The sequence below is a fragment of the Mus caroli genome, unplaced genomic scaffold (assembly GCF_978045245.1).
Source record: "Mus caroli unplaced genomic scaffold, Mus_caroli_1 scaffold_11, whole genome shotgun sequence".
Lineage (NCBI taxonomy): Eukaryota > Metazoa > Chordata > Mammalia > Rodentia > Muridae > Mus > Mus caroli.
In genome coordinates, this window is record NW_028227266.1 from 52507282 (window position 1) to 52530587 (window position 23306).

Below are 23306 nucleotides of genomic sequence, written 5' to 3' on the forward strand. Positions count from 1 at the left end.
CACTCTCTATCAGGCAACACAGCCACCATACTTTTCTAAGATCCAGAGAGGGCAATAGACACCAAAGAACGAAAACCCAACTCAACAAAGACATGACCAGATATCGACACCTAGAATTACCTCAATCATCTTAACTCTAGATACCTAGACACCATCTAAAAAAATACAAATACTGACAGCAGAACCCAGGAACCCTGGATTACAGAAGGTCCTGAGAAATGCAACAGAGCTGAAAAAGAATATCAAATAAGAAATATCAAGACCTGAAATCAGTAAAGAAAACCCACCTGAGAAATGGAAATGTTAGTAAGTCCAACAAAAACCTAAGAGGTAGCCTTACCAGCTGAGCAGACGATTCATAGAGCGTCTCAGGCACTGAAGACAACGTAGAAGAAATGGAAATCCCAGTCAAAGACTTAGTTGTTAAGCTAAAACAACTCAGGCACAAGCATCCAAGGTATCTGGGACACTATGAATAGAACAAATTTATAATACTAGGAATAGAGAACCCCAGCTCTAAGGTAAAGAAAATATTTTAACAAAATTACTTAAGAAATTTCCCCTAAAGTAGGAGACCCACAAAGCATAAAGAACACCAGACAGATGGAAAATTCCCCACAATACACAATAATCAAAACAATGAATATAAGGAACAAAGAATAAGAAAAGCTACAAGAGGAAAAAACCACCAAGTAACGTCAAGAAAGATCCATCAGAATAACACCCAACTTATCAATGCAGACTCTAAAACTAGAAGGCTTCATCCCAGAGATGCAGGGATGGTTCACTAAATGTTAATCAATAAATATAATCCACCACATAAACACACTAAAGGGCAAAAACCACATGATCACCTCACAAGACTGGGAAAAGGCCTTTGACAAAATCCATCATCCCTTCATGATAAAAGTCCTGGAGAGACTAGCAACACAATCAACATACATATCTCGACATAATAAAGACAATATACAGCAAGCCCTCAGCCTAAATTGATTTCCATGAAAATCTGGAACAAGACAAGAATGTCCACTCTTTCCATACCTATTCAACATGGTACATGATGTCTCAGCTAGAGCAGTATGACAACTGAAGGAGATCAAAGGGATACAAATTGGAAAGGAAATCAAAGTACAGATGATAATAATTTACAGATTTACAGATGATAATTTTATACATGAAATGAAAACACCTTAAAAACTCTACCAGGAAACTTCTACAGCTGATACACTTTCAGAAAAGTAGCAGGAAACAAAATTAACACACAAAAATCTACAAATGACAGACTGAGAAAGAAATCAGGGAAACAATACCTTTCACAATAGCTCCCCCCAACTAAAAAATTAAAATATCTAAGGATAATTCTAACCAAGCGAATGAAAGACTTAAGAAAAACTTTAAGACATTGAAGAAGATATCAGAATCGTCTCCCAGATCTCCCTTGCTCATGGATCAGTAGGATTAACATAGTGAAAATGGCCATCCTACCAAATGCAATCTACAGATTCAATGCAATCCCCATCAAAATCCCAACACTTAGGTCCCAGCACTGAGAGGGCAAAGTGGACAGGAGCTCTAATCCCTAACCAAGAAGGTATCTCCAACTGACATCCAGTGGGAAAGGAAAACTTAGTGTTCTCCAACGGAGTCTCACTTAACCACACTTAAGGGCAGGCCCCATGCCCAATGGTAGAGGGTAAACACAAAACAAAATCAGTGGTATTTTGGAGGGTTTTTGGGGTTTTTTGGTCTCATGTTGCTCTGTTTAGGCATTTTTTTCACCTTACCAATCTTTTGCTAGTATATTATGGTATCTGATTTTGAGCATGCATGTGTAAAAATATGCATATGCTTCTTGTATTGTTTTTGGTTTTTTTTTTTTGTATCCCCTTTTTTATTATTTGCCTGTTTGTTTTCTAAGGAGAGAAAGAAAGAAGGCATCAAGTTAGGTGAATGGGGAGGTGGGATAGATCTAGGAAATGAGAAGGGGAAACAATGATCAGAATATACTACACAAAAATATTTTCACATAAGTATTATTTATATTTACTAATGTTAGTAGTAACTTAACTATGTATGTCTAAAAAAAGATAAATTTAACTTAGTAATATATTGTTTCTTCCAAAAATATGGAAAATGTAATTTCAACAAGTAATCAATAGAAATAAAATTTTTCATTCTTTTTTTAATACTATCATAGAAAATCCAGTGTGTAAAGTACAGCAAGCTTCAGTTTAGAACAGCCGTAAAGGTCACTGGACAACACACATCTGTAATCACTGTGAAAGATCAGATTTTAGGAAGTGTATTCAGTGAATATTATATAAACAAATATTTAAAAATAAAACTCTTTTCACCCTGAAGCAATAGACCTCCAATTGATAAAGTAGGACTAAATTTATATAAATACAGTTCTATCATCAATGCAGCAAGAAATTTACAGTGTGTCTATATATTTTTAGACCAAAAGAAAACGCAACACCTTTAAAGAGAAGCTCTCAAATATGCTTTGCCAACATAAAACCTGTTTCTGTTCACTCTTAGCCAGATAAGAAGTCAAGCTAGAAGAAAATACCAGGGCTAAAAGAGAAATATCTTTCTATCTAAGGATAGGCCAAGAAAGTCTGCATAGGTAGAAAATAAGCTATGCCAAGATGTAAACTACTTTGGTAAGATTACAAAAACCTTTAAATGATGGGAAGAATATGCTAAATGCCCGAGCTAATACCATGTGTGTTCTGGGTTCAAGTACAGCTCTGACTGACTTGGAACCTTTGTTATACTCTGGACAAAGATGTTAAATATACTTACGGAATTATACCCTAAAGTCACAGAGACCCAACTGAAGACGCATTACCTTGTATTATATTTTAAAGGGCAACATAAAATAAAAAGCAGGTGATAAAAGTAACAATGACTTTCAACTTCCTTGCCTCTCTTCAGCACATTTCTACTACACTGTACCTGTAGTAGGATTGATGCTCGCCGCGATGTGAAAGTGGCACAGTGCGTTGGCATGGTGAGAAATGTGTCTGTGAACCTCGTGGGTTGCAGTCTTGTCAGGCATCAGTTCAGCGTGAGTTACAAGAACAGAAGACCTCCTTTGTCCTTTCCTTAAATTCTTCAAATGGTGTATTGTCTAGAATAGAAAAGTGTGTCTTAAACCCAACTCTGAAAGGTCTAACAATGCCAACCACGAGCCTTTGTATTACTCAGAAGACGTAGACTGACCTCCTGAGGTTCAAATCCCAGCAACCACATGATGGCTCACAATCATCTGCACAGCTACAGTGTATTTATAGACATAAAATAAATAAAATAAAATATTTTTTTAAAATTTACTTCACTTTCAAAGTATTCAGCAAGAGTCACTGCATAGCAATGATGTGAGTTCACTTGTGCCTAATAAGTTGTTTTGAGATAGAGCTTCACGTAGCCCAGGCCGACCTTGAACTCCCTGTGTAGCGAAGGATGACCTTGAATTCTCCTGAGTGCTGCAATTACAGATGTGTACCACTCACCCAGCCTCTAACACATCTTCTGTTAGATGTTTCTGTTCTGTTGTGCTGCTGCTGTTTTGTTTTCAGACAGTCTTAAATTAAGCCCCAGGCTGGCCTTAAATCTCAGTTCTCCTGCCTCAGCCTCTCAGGTGGAGAATCACTGGCAAGAAACACCAAATCCAGGTCTCCCACCCAGAGCTTCTCTACCTAACATCTTCATAAATAATCATCTTTAGTCTTAAGGAACAAAATAAAGTAAAAACAAACATTTAGAACTAAGTTCAAGGACTTTTACATGTTTTACAAATGCTAAGCACTCTTGCAGATTATGATATTTGACCTGAAAAATGAAAACATCAAATTTATGTTACTTACCTAGACTATATGCCTAAAATCATCACTGTCTTTAGCTTCATAACAGCACACTGAGTAATCTCAGAAGTATGATGTAAGTATTCACTATTAACTTTATCACATTCTCATGTGTACCATACCCAGCAAAACAGATCTTGAGGATCCATTTACCCCTTTACATACTATACCTCAAGAGCATGCTGGATCCTGTCTTTGTGTTTCCCAGCAGAAGAGAGGTTGCTGGCAACGCTGGAGGTAGTGGTCTCACAAATCTGTTCACCCAAAAGGCAGTCTTCAGGTAACAATGTTTCTGCCCAGAGCCGACACACACCATCATGACATGAAGTCAGTAAGACATTACAGACAGAGCCCCTAGCAGCAAAGAGAAACACACAATGCTATTAGTGTCAGTGCCATCCATGAACTAAATGCTATTAGCATTGACTTTTCATATACTAAGATGGCATTAATATAAAACACTGTGTGAAAAAGTAATTCACTAAAGCCTTAAAATTGCTCCCTGGGATAACCGTAAGAACGTCACTGTACATGTGCTATTTAAAACCAGGCTCTAAGGAACATCATTATATTCTAAACAACTAAGAGCAGAAGGAAGCCTAACTGCTGTAAGTTAAAGGATAATCTTAATTAAAAAAATCATTAAATATAATTATTTAGTTTATGGCAGTAGTTCTTTGTTTCTGAAAACTTGACAATCCAAACAGCTGTAAATAGGCAAACAAAGAAGCGTACTATAACCGTAAGAACTTCATTACAAACTGTAAATCAAGGTCATTAAGTTAAAGGCAGTAAAAAAAATTGTGTAATATCAAACAGCTGAATACATTAACTACTTATAAAATAACAAAGAAATCTGTGTGTGTGTCTGTGTCTGTGTGTGTGTGTGTGTGTGTGTGTGTGTGTGTGTGTCTATGTGGGGGCTTATAGGTTAATGAGTCAGATCCAGAGGCTTGTGCACACCAGGCAAGTGTTCTACCAACTAAGCTATAGCCTCCAAAAATTACTGTTTCTTTTTAAAATAGCTTATGGGGCTGGAAAGATGACTCAATGGCTAAAGAATACTTGCTGCTCTTATAGAGAACCAGGGTTCGATCCCAGCACCCACATGGCAGCTCATAACCATCCCTAACTTCAGTTCCAGGAAATCCAACGCCTTCTGCTGGCCTCTATGACCAGTAGGCAAAGATGTGGTGCACAAACGTATAGTCAGGCAAACACATATACACGTAAAACAAAAAGAAAGAAGTCTTGAGACTAAAAGGGGGTTTAGTGGCTAAGGGCACTTGCTGCTCTTCCACAAGACCAGGGCTCAGTCCCTCAATTGGGGGCTCACATTCAAAGGGTGAACTCTAATTCAGAAGGATCTGATGCCCTCTTCTGACCTCTGTGGGCACTGCAAGCATTCCATGCATACAGGCAAAACACTCATGTATAAAATAAAAAACACAAGTATTTTTTAAGCCGGGCGTGGTGGCGCATGCCTTTAATCCCAGCACTCGGGAGGCAGAGGCAGGCGGATTTCTGAGTTCGAGGCCAGCCTGGTCTACAAAGTGAGTTCCAGGACAGCCAGGGCTACACAGAGAAACCCTGTCTCGAAAAACCAAAAAAAAAAAAAATAAAAAACAAGTATTTTTTAAAGTTGCTCACATGAAATTTAACTTTGCCAAAAGTTTTAAAAATAATTTTTAAATTATTACAAGAGACTTAAATAACTTAAACAAAATAACCTTTCTAAACAGAAATGTAAGCTGTCTACTATTATTTTATAACTACAACATGTTAGTAAAGAGGACACTGAATAAAACAAAGACTCAAAAGGAGGTGCACCCTTAGCAAGGTTGAGGACTTCAGTCCCTGGCATTTGGAATTCATTCAGGATTCAGTATCTTTCTGAATGGATCAAATAAATCTTTCATTTGGACTCCAAAGACAGATAAATTCACTATGTTCTCTCCATATCATATACCATTCTGTCATGTATAAATTGTAAATTACATTCTCACCACCATGCACATTATTAATAGCTCATTACTATCCTTCAGTGGGTACTCCCTATTTACAAGCAAAAATATCCTTTCTAGAACCTTCCTTTACTAATGTTACTAGTCACAATACCAGCTAATGTGGTCTGGGCAAGTGTGTGCTGTGGTCTGTACTAAATATAAACACTTCATGCACACAAGCACATCTGTCTCTCTCACCGCTCTCTGAGACGGTGCTATTACTACCCTCATTCAACAAAGAGAAAGATGGAGACAGAGAGCTTTAAAAATCTACTCAGACGCTAATGACAGATGCAGAAGCTGAATTCAGATGACTTCACTCCAGTCTATTCTGTTAGTCACAACTTATCAGAACAGTGAAGATTCTATTTTCATTATTTTATAAACATTTAAGAAAAAAATTAACATTGCATGAAACATGCATCCAACCTGGGCATATACTTGCTAGTTTTCCGCCATGAGAAACCTGTCACGGCTCGAGGGTGTGCCAAGTAAACAAAGGAGAACTGAGTGGAAGCCCGTCTCCTCTTCACTTCATGGGGATCTTGAGGTATGATTGAAGACTTCCAGCCAGTCATAGGGTACCAGACTTTCAGAAGACAGTCATCCTGAGAAAGATAGAGGTCCATAGAAAACTATTTTGCTATTCAAAATGTGGTGGTATAAGCTTTAAAACAAGATATATATTTAAAATAAAGTATGTAACTGACATATTACAAATCTAAACCTAAAATGACATTTTATTACTTTAAAAGAAATAAACGAAGCCGGGCGTGGTGGCACACACCTTTAATCCCAGCACTTGGGAGGCAGAGGCAGGCGGATTTCTGAGTTTGAGGCCAGCCTGGTCTACAAAGTGAGTTCCAGGACAGCCAGGGCTATACAGAGAAACCCTGTCTCAAAAAACCAAAAAAAAAAAGAAAAAAGGAAATGAGCAATTTATTCATTATCAACCTTCTCTGTATAGTGGCATTTGTCAATCAGACAGTAATGTTACATAAAGTCCTGAAGATGAGTGGAGAGCAGACACTAGTCCCTTGGATATAAAAAAGGGAAAAACCACTGTGTTATCTATCTCTCAGTAACTGATCTTCTGTTTTAAGGTACCTGCAAGGGTAAAACTATCTTAAATACAGACTATTTCCTGCTCTAAATTAAGAACCAGAAACCTTTTTCTATAGGGCCAAACAGATGACAATAAACAAGCCAGGCTTCCTAGGTCTGTGGCACAGATTATTTTTTGTGGGTTTTTTTCCTTTTTATGACCCTTTAAGAATATACACAAACAAACACTCAGGCTGGAGAGATTGCTCAGTGATTAAAAATAAATGTCTGCTCTTCCAGAGGACTGATTCAGCTGTAATTCCCAAGACCCACACAGTGGCTCACAACTACCTGCAACTCTAGTTCTGGGTATTTGGTGGAACCCTCTTTACCCTACTTGAGAACTGTGTGCATATGGCACACATATATACATGCAGGCATATTTGCATACATGTAAAATTAAAATTAAAAATTTTTAAAGGTTAAAGACAGACGCTGGAGAGTTGGCTCCGTTATGAGCACTGTGGCTCTTGCAGAAGACCTGTCTTCAATGCCAGCACCCACATGGTGGCTCACAGCCATCTGTTAACTCCAGATTCAAGGGATCCAACACCTTCTCTGACCCCCATGGGTATCAGGCATGCAGGTGGTACACACACACATTCAAGGCAAACACTCATACACAATAAAATAAAATAAATGTAAAAAAATTAAACAATGTAAAAAACACAAAACAATAAATTAAGAAAATTGTAAAAACCATTTGCCAGTACTTGGCTAACAATATGTTTCTATAAGTGATTTACAAAGAAAGCATTTAGCTAGCCAATTAAATCATTTCTATTTCTAAAGTATTTACAAGTATGACAACAGCCTTGATTTTACCACGTGAACACCCATGTTAGCATGCATCTTTGCACATACATGTGGAAGCAGAAGAGCGCCCCAGAGGACTTCAGGTGTTCTCCTCTATCATCCTGCTTTACTGCCTTGAAGCAGGGTCTCTCATTAAATGAGGCGCTCACCATTTTAGCTGGTATGGCCGGCCAGCAAGCTCTTGAGACCCACCTATCTCCTCCCCATACGATGCTGGAGTCACAGACTTATGCAGCCATGTCCATCTTTATATGTGAGTTCAGGTTAAGTAAGAGGCCCTGTCTTAAAATGTAATAAACAAACTAGTAAACATGGTAGAGAATGAAATATACTAAATGTAGACCTCAGGTTTACACGCGCGCGCACACACACACACACACACACACACACACATACACACACACAAAACCCAGCAGGAAGACTCTTACTACTGTCAAAAAGCAACTAATTTTCTGAACTCATAGCAATGTTCTCTTAGTGCTGATTTTCTTAGTGGTCTTTAAATTTGTCAAAATCCATTGAAACATGCTAAATTACCTCAGTAACTTAATTTAAAAAAGAAAAAGATGACAAAACTTGTGCATTCATTTTTAACAGCACAAGAGTTGTCTGAGGCTAGGAGTGTAGCCCTGTGATACAGAATTTGTCTAATTTTCATGAGGCCTTGGATTTAATAATAATAATAGTTATTATTTAAATATAAATAATACAATTATTTAATAATCATAAATAGGTTTTTCAAGTTGTGTGGCTAAGTTAAATTGTAGTACATTTGCTCACATGGTGGAAAATTACAGTACCCTTAAAAAGACTTTAGAGCCAGGCATGAAAACACACACACACACACACACACACACACACACACACACCTCCCAGCACTGGACTGGGAAGGCTGAGCCAGGATAAATTGGAGACTACCTTAGGCTACATACTGAGAAACTATTGAAAAGAAAAAAATTTAATCTAGTACCTTGTGAGTAAGAATGGCTCATTAATAAGTAAAATTTTATTTAAGCTCAGATAAAAATTCCAAATATTCTTAAAGGAAAATTTAATTCCACATTTGTAAGAAATGAATCTTCTCCGCAAACGTACCCAGTAATTAATATTCAAAATCCCGAAAGTAATTGGAGTCTCCTAACAGTTGAGCTGAAGTCCTGTCTGTGTGCTGCAGAGGAGTGGGAAGTGCTCTCTGGAGAGCCACACGGCTCCCATCTGCTTCAGCAGATCACACAGACTCCGACTTCTCAACACGACAGATGGGAATACGGGGACAAAAACTGCCCAGCTTTCCAAAGTCAATTTCTGTTCTTTTCTCAAGAGAATCTAAATTAATATCTTATCTTTTCAAAACCTGAAGAAATAATCTTCTTAAATCCAACACATTTGCTAACTAACCCTCAAAGGGTCCTTACTGATATAATACTCCTATCATTCCACAAGAGTTCTTACACAGCTCTGTGGAGAACTGAACACAAGCTTACAGAAATATAATTAAACAAGTAAAATTCTCGGTAATCTTCTAAGGCTGCGTGTAATAAAAATTCAAAGACAACGATTCTTAGTTCCTGAATATATAACCAAGGTGGAGGGCCTCGAAGAGCTTCCAATCTAGCCACCCACTGAAGGGAAATATGCTTTAACTCATGACTTAATCCTACACAACATACAAAAGCATCTTTCATATTAGTGATGAGATTTCAAATAAAGGCTCATATACTGAACCTGGTTATCATACTGAAATCTTTAGTCAAGTCGAGTGCCAAGTGGGTAAGTCAAGAGGCACACGAGGACCCGCCAACCCAGATGCAGGGCAAAATGAAATTGGAAGATCACAAGTATGAAGCCAGCTTTAACAACTAAGACACTGGCTCAATTTGTTTAACTTTTTATTACACCTTACTGTTTATTTGTGTGTTTGTGTCTGTATCTGAGAGTGAGCACACACACATGCCATGGTGTGCAAGTAGAAGACACAGGGCAATATGCAGTGCTCGGCTCTCTCCTTCAACCACACAGGTCCCGAGAATCAAACTCAGGTTGTCAGACTTGCTAACAAATGCCTTTACCTGATGAGCCATCTCTCTGGCCCCCAAAATATATTTCAAATGGGGAAGGGGTGAGGCTATAGCTCACCCACTTATAGTGGTAGATTTACCTTGCTTATACAAAATTCTAGATTCAATGCCCCATACCAAAAATAAAATAAAGTGTCAATGGCTCTGTCAAAAGACCATACACCTAAACCTGGCCTGGTGGCACATACCTGTAATCCCAGGTTAGGGGAGGCGGAGGACCAGGCATCAGTAACATATGCATACGAGGCCTGTCTGAGCTAGGTCTCAAAAAATAAAAGCATATCACCAGGAGAGGTCATGCACAGCTTTAATCTCAGCGTTCAAGACATAGAAGCAATCAGATCTTTGTAAGTGAGGCCCAGCTGTCTATATAATTAGCTTAAAAAAAAAAATCCATCCTATGGGACTCCGAGGCCTACACACACTCAGCCAAGTGCTCTGCCACTGAGTGGCAGGCAGCCCAGCTCAAATGACTCTTTCTTGATTCAACTGCTATACAATTTTAGTATTTCAGAAGTGGCCGTTATTCTACATGTATCTCCATACACAGCCTTATTAAGAAGCCAGCCTTCTGCCGTGGATGGTGTTACACCTTTAACTTCAGCCCTTGGGAGGCCAAGGCAGGTAGATCTCTGTGTTCAATCCTTAGGACTCACAAGATAGAATGAAATTCTAAACAGCAGTCCTTGGCCTCCATACCCTGGCATATGTGTGAGCACCCAAACCCCAACATACAAAAAGTAAATAAACTGGTTTAAGAAAAGTCATAAATCAGACTATTTTTCAAATCATTTTTCTATGATCTTGAAAATAATTTTCCTTCATTATTAACTCATTCTTTTCAGGCATTGTTTTTAAAAAGTTCTCTATGAATCTCTGCATTCTATACAGAAATTCCATTTTTATTATTCTTTTTTTTAATTTTTAATATTTTTTATTACATATTTTCCTCAATTACATTTCCAATGCTATCCCAAAAGTCCCCCATAGCGCCCCCCACTTCCCTACCCACCCATTCCCACTCTTTTGGCCCTGGCATTCCCCTGTATTGGGGCGTATAAAGTTTGCAAGTCCAATGGGCCTCTCTTTCCACTGATGGCCGACTAGGCCATCTTTCGATACATATGCAGCTAGAGACAAGAGCTCCGGGGTACTGGTTAGTTCATCATGTTGTTCCCCCTATAGGGTTGCAGATCCCTTTAGCTCCTTGGGTACTTTCTCTAGCTCCTCCATTGGGAGCCCTGTGATCCATACCTGACTGTGAGCATCCACTTCTGTGTTTGCTAGGCCCCGGCATCGTCTCACAAGAGACAGCTATATCTGGGTCCTTTCAGCAAAATCTTGCTAGTGTATGCAATGGTGTCAGCGTTTGGAAGCTGATTATGGGATGGATCCCTGGATATGGCAGTCTCTAGATGGTCCATCCTTTCATCACAGCTCCAAACTTTGTCTGTGTAACTCCTTCCATGGGTGTTTTGTTCCCAATTCTAAGAAGGGGCATAGTATCCACACTTTGGTCTTCATTCTTCTTGAGTTTCATGCGTTTAGCAAATTGTATCTTATATCTTGGGTATCCTAAGTTTTGGGCTAATATCCACTTATCAGTGAATACATATTGTGTGAGTTCCTTTGTGATTGTGTTACCTCACTCAAGATGATGCCTTCCAGGTCCATCCATTTGGCTAGGAATTTCATAAATTCATTCTTTTTAATAGCTGAGTAGTACTCCATTGTGTAAATGTACCATAATTTCTGTATCCATTCCTTTGTTGAGGGGCATCTGGGTTCTGTCCAGCTTCTGGCTATTATAAATAAGGCTGCTATGAACATAGTGGAGCATGTGTCCTTCTTACCGGTTGGGACATCTTCTGGATATATGTGTCAGGAGCAATATCTTTTCTGGTCCAGTCTATTTGGAGTTCTGTAGGCTTCTTGTATGTTCATGGGCATCTCTTTCTTTAGATTTGGGAAGTTTTCTTCAATAATTTTGTTGAAGATGTTTGCTGGTCCTTTGAGTTGAAAATCTTCATTCTCATCCACTCCTATTATCCATAGGTTTGGTCTTCTCATTGTGTCCTGGATTTCCTGGATGTTTTGAGTTAGGATCTTTTTGCATTTTCCATTTTCTTTGATTGTTGTGCCGATGTTCTCTATGGAATCTTCTGCACCTGAGATTCTCTCTTCCATCTCTTGTATTCTGTTGCTGATGCTCGCATCTATGGTTCCAGATTTCTTTCCTAGGGTTTCTATCTCCAGGGTTGCCTCATTTTGGGTTTTCTTTATTGTGTCTACTTCCTTTTTTAGGTCTAGTATGGTTTTGTTCATTTCCATCATCTGTTTGGATGTGTTTTCCTGTTTTTCTTTAAGGACTTCTACCTGTTTGATTGTGTTATCCTGTTTTTCTTTAAGGACTTGTAGTTCTTTACTAATGTTCTCCTGTAATTCTTTAAGTGAGTTATTGAAGTCCTTCTTGATGTCCTCTACCCTCATCATGAGATATGCTTTTAAATCCAGGTCTAGCTTTTCAGGTGTGTTGGGGTGCCCTGGACTGGGCAAAGTGGGAGTGCTGGGTTCTGATGATGGTGAGTGGTCTTGGTTTCTGTTAGTAAGATTCTTACGTTTACCTTTCGCCATCTGGTAATCTCTGGAGTTAGTTGTTATAGTTGTCTCTGTTTAGAGATTATTCTTCTGGTGATTCTGATTACCTTCTATCAGCAGACCTGGGAGACAGGCTCTCTCCTCTGAATTTCAGTGGTTAGAGCACTCTCTGCTGACAAGCTCTCCTCTTACAGGGAAGGTGCACAGATATCTGGTGTTTGGGCCTCCTCCTGGCCGAAGAAGGCCCAAAACAGGACCTTTCCCAGATGCTGTGTTGCTTTGGCAGGTCACAGAAGCTGTCAGCTTCTGTGGTGCACACTCTCACCTGTGCAGACTAAGTTCCTAAGTTCGGAGGAGTCCCGGATCCAAGATGGCGCTCCCTGCTCTTGAGGCAGAGGGCTCCCGTGCAGGGCGGGCCACTGTCCTCCGGCTGGGAGGGTGCCGGATGTCTGCGGCCCCAAAAGGGTGCTGCCTCAGCGGCTCTGTGGCTCCCGCCTGTCCCAGAAGCTGTCTGCCTCTGTGGTGCACACTCTCACCTGTGCAGACTAAGTTCCTCCATTTTTATTATTCTTAAGTGACTGAACAAGCTTATCAAAACTTTCAGGGTTTTGTTTCTCATATCTAATTTCAGTAATTTTTCTTCCTTCCAAATTATTTGTTCCAGCTGTCTTCATCTGTTCTAGCTGTGACGGTTTCTGTTTTCTTTGACTCCCTGCTTGCCACTTAGGTAAGCTGTTTGGGAGTGGAGAGAGAGGAAGCCCATTGTACAAAAGGCTTCAGCAATCTCAGGGGCTGGAAAAGGCCTCAAACAAAAGTCAGCAAAAAGTTAGCCCTTCAGCCAGACTGAAGCAAGAAATCACCTCTGCCCACTGGTGTAAGTCTGCAAGCTGATTCCCTAGCTACGTCTCTAGGTGAGAATGCAGGCTCTAAGCCACCTTCATTAGAGTACTTCACACCCCTCATCAGAGCACCTAGCCAAGCCAAGACTCCAAATCCAAAAAGCTGAGATAATAATGTGTGGTGGAAGCTGCTGTGTTTGTAGTGTTACACAGTAAAAAAGAAAGCCAATATAGATATCTAATGATAAATATTATTGATAAATTTCAGGCAGACAAAGGGTACAGAGAATACGTTGGAAGGTGAGGTACAATTTATAAAGGTACCTAAAGAAACCTTGCTATCAAAGTGGCAGTCAGAAGTAAAAGGGAAGCCACACAGATATCTGGGAATGCAAGGTTGGGGGTATAAGTGTAGCAACAACTCTATGTGTACATGTGCCAAACCTGTTTATGAACACTGAGTCAAGTCTACACAGGTATGAAATAACAGCAAACAGGACTGAAGGAATGATCCCTGGACCTACACAGTACAGTGTGCATGTGGGCCATTAGAAAGCTTCTGGCTTTCCAAAACTGAAAAGGAAACCTCATGACAGGTTCAGGGAGTGTTGAGACAGGGTCTTACTTTGTAGCTCAGGCTAACCTGACACTCACAACAATCTTCTTACTCTAGGCTTCTCAGTGCTGGAACTAAAGGTGTGTGCCATATCTGATCTTTTGGCTTGAATTTTTAAAAGGAACACATTGAAAAGACAGGAACACAGTTAAAATCTGGAAGAATTGTTGTAGTAAAGTTTTAAAGACAGCAAGTGATTCATAATGGTGGCTTGTAACTGAATTTACCATGGAGGCAATCAAGAAGAGCACAGGGTTTATCTGGGTGGGCTCACTGTCCACTGTAGCTTAAAAAACTAGTGAGTAGATTATGAATATATCCAAAAAGAGATCCACAAGGATGAGAGTGGAGGTAAGGATCAAGGGATAAAGGGAGAGGAGCAAGCAACAGACACAATCTTGTCATCAGCATTTAAAAGATGGCATTTGAAAACTAAGAGAACAGCTATATTTAGAGAAAAGATCCAAAAACTAAACCTGGGCACTACAATACGAAAAACCGCAGAGACAGCTGGCGTGGCATATACCCATAATACCAGGACTCAACAGGTAGAAACTAAAGGATTAAAAGGCCATCCTCAGCTATACAGAGAGCTGGAAACCAACCTGAGATCCATGGGACTCTGCACCACCACCACCACCACCAAAAATAACTCTGCCCAAAGTTGCAGAAATAAAATAATGCAAAAAAAAATTAAAGGACAATTACAAATAGGCAGAGGACAGATATTCTAGGCAGTGAAAATACTCTACACAACACTACAATGTCAGGTCCATGCGCTTATAAATTTACCCAGGCCTGCTGGATGGGCACAAGAGTGAGTCTTAAGATAAAACACTAACTTTGGGTACCAAAAGTTGTCAGTGCAAGTTCATCAGCTGAAATAAATGTGGGCAAAACAGGAAGATGTGCATGTATAAAAGGATAAGCAGTTCAGAGATTTCTCTGTGCCTTCCTCAGTTTTCCTTCGAATCCAAAGTACTCCTTAAAAAAAAAAAAAAAAAAAAAAAAAAGGCTTTAAAAAGAAAGAAGTAGCTAATGTGTTGCCTCATGGTTACAAGTTAAGTAAGAATTAACCACAGGACTCAGTTACAGGAAGCTTCTGATGACCTCTAGCAGAGTGCTGGTAAGTGGTCTCAACTGAAAACGAGGAAAACCCCATGTAGACAGAAAAAAGAAAACACCCTTTCTAGGCTCCACAAGGATGCAGGCAAACCCGGCAGAAGCTGAGGGGTGTTTCTGTCATTCCTGCCTGGAAACAGACTCTAAGCCACTCTCCTGACAATACAATAAAAGTGTGACTTAGAATAAGCATCCTCCGACTCAGCCCCCCACCCCCACTGTTAGGATTACTACTAGCAGGAGCCACCATGCCTAGCCAATGAGAAGAGGGGACTTGCTATATTGACGACTATATCAAGACTTCTTTTAAAAGCATAGCAATTACGGCAGTGGCACAAGTACAAAGAATGGACACACTGAACAGAGCCCAGAACCAGATGTATAGAAGTGCAAACATTCGACTTATGACAAAGGTAGCTCCAGAGAGCAAGGAAAGAGAAGCCTTTCAATACACTGTGTAGGACCCCTAGATATACAGACAGATACACAGAAAAAAATTAACTGCTGCTGTCTAACCATTCCCCCAAATTATGAAAATTACTAAATGTCAAGTACAAATATAAAATGTCCAGCTTCTAAACCAGGGGCTCTCAATGTAACAGATGCTTTTGGTCCATCACTCATACCCAACAGACTTAGCAATCTGGTGTGTCAGTTTCAATTGAAAGTCTACTTGCATCTCTATCTTTGAAGCATCTCAGTTCTAGCCTCGCCAGTCCTCTACCAATTACTGATGTGTAAAGAATATGAATAAGAAATGAATTTGGGGGCTGGTGAGATGGCTCAGTGGGTAAGAGCACCCGACTACTCTTCCAAAGGTCCGAGGTTCAAATCCCAGCAACCACGTGGTGGCTCACAACCATCCATAACGAGATCTGGCGCCCTCTTCTGGAGTGTCTGAAGACAGCTGCAGTGTACTTACATATAATAAAAATAAATAAATCTTTAAAAAAAAAAAAAAGAAATGAATTTGGGAGGGTAAGGAAGTGTAAAAAAAAATTGGGGATAAGTTGGGGAAGGAGAAAGAATATGATTAAATATACTGCATGAAAAATATTTTAAGTAATTTTTAAAGAGTATGTACAATGAATACAATGTATACGAGTAATGCTGGCTCCCAAGAGTACCCACAGATTTAAATCAATTAATACACTTAAGAAAAGGCATGCAGCCATGTTCCTTAAGAATAGGCCTCAATCCAGTATATCTTGTCTGATATTTCCCATGTGATGACTTGTTAACTGTCACGGTAGCAGAATCTAGAATGGCCTGGAAGACAGGCCTCTGGGCACACCTGTGGAGGACCAGCCTGACTGCACTAACTAGGGAGAGACAATCGCCCACTGTGGGTACGAACATTCCCAAACATTCCCTGGCTAGGATCCTAGACTCCATGAAATGGGGAAGGGAGCTGAGAAGCACCGTGCATTTGTCCCTCTGCTTCTTGACTTAGGATGCAACAGGACCTGCCTCTGCAAGCTTCTGCCTCTGTGACTTCCCCATGATGATGGTCGGTAACTCAGAACTGTAGCCAAAACTCACTTTTCTCCCTCAAAGTTGTTTTGTCAGAGTATTTTATCACAGTAGAATCAAAGAAACCAAGACACCTCCCATATTAATTATAGGTATCCTTATCTCAATGTGTGATTCTAAAGAAGCATAGAAATTAAGACCCAAAGTCCCATGAACTTGAAGAACAATTACCTCTGTTTCCATAACTACTATTTGAAGAAAATGCTTCAACAAAGCAGAGCAGTGTTAACAATCTGTGTGATGTCTGTTTAGAAATCAAATATTTTGATACCACATGATGGTTGCTACACATCTCAAAATATTTTCACATATTTTACCTAGAAATTGTTAATGATCAAAACTTCTGCTAACCTGCATATGACTGTAACCTTCCTGTCTACAATGCGGTACAATTTTCCTATTATGTTCTTGTAACTCTTGAGCAACTACCTCTGCGCCAAGCCACAAGACTAGGCCACAAGACAGTAAAACTGGACAGTTTCACAACTAGAGACACCTAAAGGAATCTAAGTCAGCATACTACAAAGAGCCGCCTGCATACCCGTGTTTACTGAGCACTGTTCACAATGGCCAAGGTCTGCAAGCAGCTGAGGTGTCTGTCAACAGATGAGTGCATAAAGAAAATGTGATACATATACATACATAATGGAGGGCTTACCTTTGTTTCTGTTGTCTGGAAGGTATTTTTATGGGAGGAGGGGAACATTGCTTGAGACAGGTTCTCATTATATAGCCATGGCTGGTCTTGAACTCATAATCCTCCTGCCTCCACTTCAGTCTCCCAAGTGCTAAGATTATAAAATACTGTGCCATCACAGCCTGCCATGAAGGAGTTGTTTTAAGAATTTTATTTATACATTTTTATTTTTGTGAGAAGCCACATGTGCCGTTGCAGAGTGGTGCAGGCTACTGCTGGCCAACACGCATAAGTTTGGGCAATCGACCAATGCTTACTTATGCAGTAAAGTTTTTCGCCAAAACACTGCCTGGCCCGGGCATGATAATGAGGCTCTGCAAAGTACTAAGAGAATAACCAATCAGATGTGAGACATGCAAATGAGGTATGATAATGAGGTACTGAGAGAATAACCAATCAGATGTGAGACATGCAAATGAAGTATGTTAATGAGGTACTGTGAGATACTGAGAGAGAGTAGCCAATCAGATGAGGAACATGCAAATGAGGCATAGTGCATAACCAATCCGGGTGTGAGACACGCCTCTCCTAGGCCTATAGAAGCAGCACCAGTTCTGGGCTCGGGGTCTCTTCGCCTCTACAATCAAGCTCTCCCAATAAACGTGTGCAGAAGGATCCTGTTGCAGCATCGTTCTTGCTGGCCAGTCCGGTGAGCGCAAGATATTTTTATGTTAATTGGTGTTTTGTCTGCCTGCATGTCTGTGTGAAGATGGCAGATCCTGGAGTTACAAACAGTTGTAAGCTATCACGTGCTGGAAATTGAACCTGGGTCCTCTGGAAGAGCATTCAATGTTCTTAATCACTAAGCCCCAGTCTGTCTGTCTGTCTGTCTGTCTGTCTGTCTGTCTGTCTGCATAAGCTTACATGTATCACCTGTATACAGGAACCACAGAGTCCAGAAGTGGTCATTGGAGTCCCTGGTATTGGAATTGCAGGCAGTTGTAAGCTACCATGTGGGTATTGGAAACCAAACTCAGATCCTCCAAAACAGTAATGTGAGCTTTTAACCTCTGAGCCATCTCCCTAACACCCATAATGGAGCTTTTTGTCTGCCATTTAAAAAGTTAAACTTTGTGATCTTCAGAAAAACAGATCAAACTAGAACTCCTCTCGTGCTAAAGACAAGTTGTTGTCTGGCATGGTGTCTATTGTATGGCCATTTTGCCAAAAGGAAAGAAATGCCAAGATGTCCCTAATGCTCAGAACTTAAAGTGACCCAGGATAACACACTTGAGAATCAGCCCAGGGTACATTTCTGCCTATGGAGCGCTTACAGTCTTCTATAAGAACAATTTCTTTCCCCAGTTTATGAAATGGCAGAATTGAGTATGGATTTTTAAAACTCTAGAAACAGGAAAATAATTACCTAATGCCACTGAGGAATAGCATAGCACTTTTAAACTTGAGTTCAGATAGAAAGTGACTACAAGGCAGACCTTTAGAGTCTGGCAAAACTCACAACACCTAGGAGTCAGAGTCTGACTGGTTGCTACTCTTTCTAAAGCAGGTAGATACGGTCCCTCCAGGTAGACCTAGACATCCCAATGGGTTTCTAGGATAAAGGTTCACTGAGACCACTCAGTGAATCAACACTCTCTGAATTTCCAAGTTTTGACAGCCTCCAAATAGTAATGCTGACTGTACAAATCTGAACAGAGTCCACAAGCTACACTTACAGCCCAACAGCCTGAGAATGCTGGCCTGGGAAGGAAGACAAGCAAAGGAGGTGAGAACATCAGCCAGCGACAGCAGCTTCCCAGAACTATCTAGCACTATCTATGAAGGCTACAGAGCCAAACGACCTAGGGTGCACTCAAGCCATTCACATGCCTAACACACGTGTGCAAGACCCTCACCACAGCAGTACTCAATTCCCATCATGAATGGCATGACAGGATAGTGGGAAAAGAAGGGAGGAGTCAGTAAGCCATATTCAACAATACACAGATGAACTCAAGACTTAATTCTGAATTAAATTGTTTTAAGTTTTAGAATAAAATAATGGATTAGTCAAACCACAGCCTGTAAGCTACTCTAATAAATCCCTTCTATATTTGCTTTCATTCCATTCTGTTCCTCTAGAGAACCCTGACTAATACGCGCATAGTAACATACTGTCTGAGAATAAAGGAAGGAAAGAAGAAAGGTGGGGAACGGGTGGGAAGGAGGCAGAGAATGTCACTGTAAATCCAGTGGCACACATCTACCTTTTTTTTCTTCTCCTTTTGGAGACTGGGTCTTACCTGCAGCTATGGCTGATCTCCAACTCACAGAAACCCATCTTCCTCTGCCTCCTGAACACTGAGATTAAAGGCATGTGCCTGTCACCTCCTGACCTACCTGCTCCTGCTTCCCAGTGCTCAGACTACAGGAGTGCTTCATCCTGTCCAGCTCACATCTACTTTTTAAATAGAACTACATTATAGAAAATAGAAAACAAATAGAATAGAAAAACAAATTTTGGGCTGGATAGATGGCTCAGCAGTTAAGAGCACTAACAGCTCTTCCAGAGGTCCTGAATTCAATTCCCAGCAACCACATGGTGGCTCACAACCATCTGTAAGAGGATCCGATGCCATCTTCTGGTGTGTCTGAAGACAGTGTCCATATACCCACATACATGAAATAAATAAATAAATCTTTAAAAAAAGAAAAAAGAAAAACAAATTTTAAGGTAGGTATACATCTAAAAGTTTATTAGTAGCACAACTAGACTCACTGAGTTTTTGTTGTTTTTGTGTTTTGAGTTTTTTAGGGTTTGGGTTTTTTTTTGTTTGTTTGTTTTTTGGTTTGTTTTTTTTTTGGTTGGTTGGTTTTTGTTTTTTGTTTTCTTAGACAAGGTCTCACTATATAGCTCTAGCTATCCTGAAACTCATTCTGTAGACTAGGCTGACCTCGAACTCACAGAGATCTGCCTACCTTTGCCTCCCAAGCACTGGAATTGAAGACATGCACCACAATGTCCAACTTAGGGCTCACTGGGTTTATAAATAAATAAATAAATAAGGACATCAAGTTGAATAAATATGGAATAAGTGAGTCTGGGAGAAGTTGAATATCATCAAAATACCATGTATGAAATTCTTAAAAGTTAATTTTTTAAAATTTAAATGTAAATGCATGGTGAACAAGATTCCCAGTGGTTAAGGCTCAATGACTTGCATTTGATCCCCAGGACCCACATGTGGAAGAAGAGAACTGATCCTTGTAAGTTGACTGACCCCACTGATCCTTGTAAGTTGACTCCCACGCATCATTCACTCTCACTCACTCTAGCCCTACCCTCCCTCCCCCACTCTGTTTCTGTCTCTCATACACACCATATACACAATAAATGTAAACACTTTTTCATATAATTGCACTAAAGTAAAATAGGAATAATCGCAGCCATTATTTCCCAAGTGTATAATACCTGTAGAGATCACACCAGATCTTTTAGAAACATCTCCCCATTTACAGAGCTGAGAACTAAGCTCAGGACTTCACCAATAGTAACCACTGCTCACTATCACTGAGCTGTATCTCCAGCCTCACAAACATTCTTACTATTCTTCACAAGCAAGTTTTGCAGGAAAATCTCAATTTATGGGAGACAGAATTGGAAATGAACGTAAGGGATATTTTCAGGTGTTTTGCTAGAGTGCTTTATTTTTTGGCTTGCTCCCTTACCTTTCCAGCAGTGGCAAAGTATTCACCGTCAGGAGACCATTCCATCAGATGTACAGACACTGAGGTTCTAAGAACAAACAAAACCAGTGTATTCAGAACAGTATGTTCTATGTATAAATGGTCAAAACAAGATATTCCTAATATCAATATCACAATCATCATAACAGGATTTTTCTGCCCTCATAATAATACAAAGAATTCCACCTTCCTAAAATCATTACTAAAACTAAGCCAAAGTATACTTTCAAAAACAAAGAATATAATATCCATACATGATATTGCTACATCCATGTGAATCAAAATCCTCATTGTAACATTACAAGCTGAGTCTCACCATCCCTGGATAACTGGGAATCTTTACATAGCCTGTTCTGACACCAACAGGCAGTCATCGTTGCACTCCAAAAGGTGGCTGGAGCTTCCAAGCCTTTCCCTCACTCTTATTTCAACACACTGTGTCATTTTGTCAACTCAAGGACTGAACTATAAATATGATTTTTTTAACTTTTGGAATAACAATTAACTAAAGCACAGATTAAAAATTAAATAATGATATTTTAATAAGTTTTAGTTTTAAAAAGTCTACTTTTTAGATTTCAAAACTACAATACCACCAAAAAATAAAGACCTCTGTAAGAAAGAACATAATTTAGGAGATTCAGTGAATCACTGTCACAACAGACACAGACACTAACTTGCACTGCCAGATGCACTTCCAATCATTTAAAACAGGAGGGACTCTATTATCGACTTCTTCCTCCTCTTCTAGAATATCACTGCCTGGAGGAGCCCACAGCTGAATCGAATCAGTTGCTGTCAGCAATCTGTTATCTGAAAATTTAAAAGTGTTCTGATGAATAACCCAGGATTATCTAAGAATAGAAATGCACACATGGGTTCTGTTGGGTCTATAAACTAGTAAGTTTTGAAAATATACAATACCAGCTATGCAACAGAAATCCCCTACAAGATAAAAAACAGGAAAAAGAGCCTAAGCAAGGACTGTTATTAGGGAAAACTTGAGGGAGAAAACCCCACTGCCCAGGGCTTACTCTGGCAAGCAAGGCTGACAGGAGCTGAAGTGGAGTACCACAGCTCAGACGCCTGCTACAGTGTAAGTATTCTTACGATATGATCAAAACTAAAAGTGAGTATATTACATGAAATATACAACAACCCTCATTAATTGTAAACATAAAAGGGTAACAGCTATGTATTATTACAGGTTTCTAATCTTTGCAAATTAAAGACAATAATTTCTTGAAATACACCATATATAAGAAATGTTTCCACCCCTGTCTTATTTATCATTTTGTAGATAAAATAAGAGTAAATTACATCACATGTTAACTAAAAAAAAACAAAAAACACACACAAAACAAATCACTGGTTCTTGAAATAAAGCAGTAGAAGGCAAAAGCAGAGAGAAGAAAACTAAGCTCTGTGCAAAGCAATGGATACAGAAAAGACAAGCCTGTATCCACTCACCAACAAAAATACATTTGTAATGTTTTTATCATCAAAGATTATGACATTTTAATTAAGTACATTCAAATCAAATGCTTCATTTTAATAATTTTAAGTATAGCTGCTAAATACCTTGAGGATCCCATGCTAAGTTGTATGTCACGGAACTCAAAAAAAACTGCCCAGTTTTAAGCCACTGACACTTGAGTTGCTGAAACATGTAGAGAGAAGGAAAAAAAGGGATTTTTTTAAATACCCCAAATTCTACCATTGTGTCACCTTCTTCAACTTAAAACAAACTTACAAAGATTTAAATATTTCATTACTATTTTAAAATTACTTCAACAAAACCCACTTACAGGTCACACTGCCATATTAAGCTGTTTGCTGTGCCCAACTAAACATGTTCTCTCAAGCTTCCTTCTGTCTACAAACAGATTTTCAGTACATGAGCATCCTTTCCTCCACTTCTCCATCTAAAAAGCCCTATCTTTCATAATGATTTGCATAAATCATGGCGTCTGTGAATTCTAACACCCTTCCAGCGTCTGAAACATTTCCACACTGTCATGACAACACTGACTACAGACTTAAGTTTGTGTGTCTGACTTTCCTACTAGACAGCAGCACTTTAAGGGAAGGAAGGATGTCATAGTAATTGTTAGGTATTTGTCACTGTTGTTTGACATTTTATGTTTGTCTGGTTGTTTTTGTTCTTTAAAAAGAAAAAACAGGGTCTAGTCTCAAGTAGTCCCAGCTAGCCTGGAACTTGCTATGTAGCAAAGAAATGCCCTAGAACCCCTGACACTCTGCCTCCACGTGCTGTTATGGGGACCTACTAGCATGGCCAGTACATCTGCTTGTTGGTAGGACTGGAGCTAGGAAGAGTGTG

General features: G+C 39.6%; 1 protein-coding gene across 2 annotated transcripts in view; it reads right to left on the reverse strand.

Moving 5' to 3' along the window:
- The window catches only part of Dmxl2 (Dmx like 2), a 150888-nt gene that overhangs the window by 99476 nt on the left and 28106 nt on the right, over positions 1-23306 (reverse strand). For both annotated transcript variants that reach the window (XM_029481293.2, XM_021171445.3), the window contains exons 4-9: positions 22547-22625; positions 21643-21778; positions 20948-21014; positions 6305-6483; positions 4040-4223; positions 2962-3136 (exon numbers count right to left, since the gene is read on the reverse strand). In XM_029481293.2, coding sequence (XP_029337153.1) covers positions 2962-3136; positions 4040-4223; positions 6305-6483; positions 20948-21014; positions 21643-21778; positions 22547-22625 — 820 coding nt within the window. The remainder of the gene's footprint in view (positions 1-2961; positions 3137-4039; positions 4224-6304; positions 6484-20947; positions 21015-21642; positions 21779-22546; positions 22626-23306) is intronic.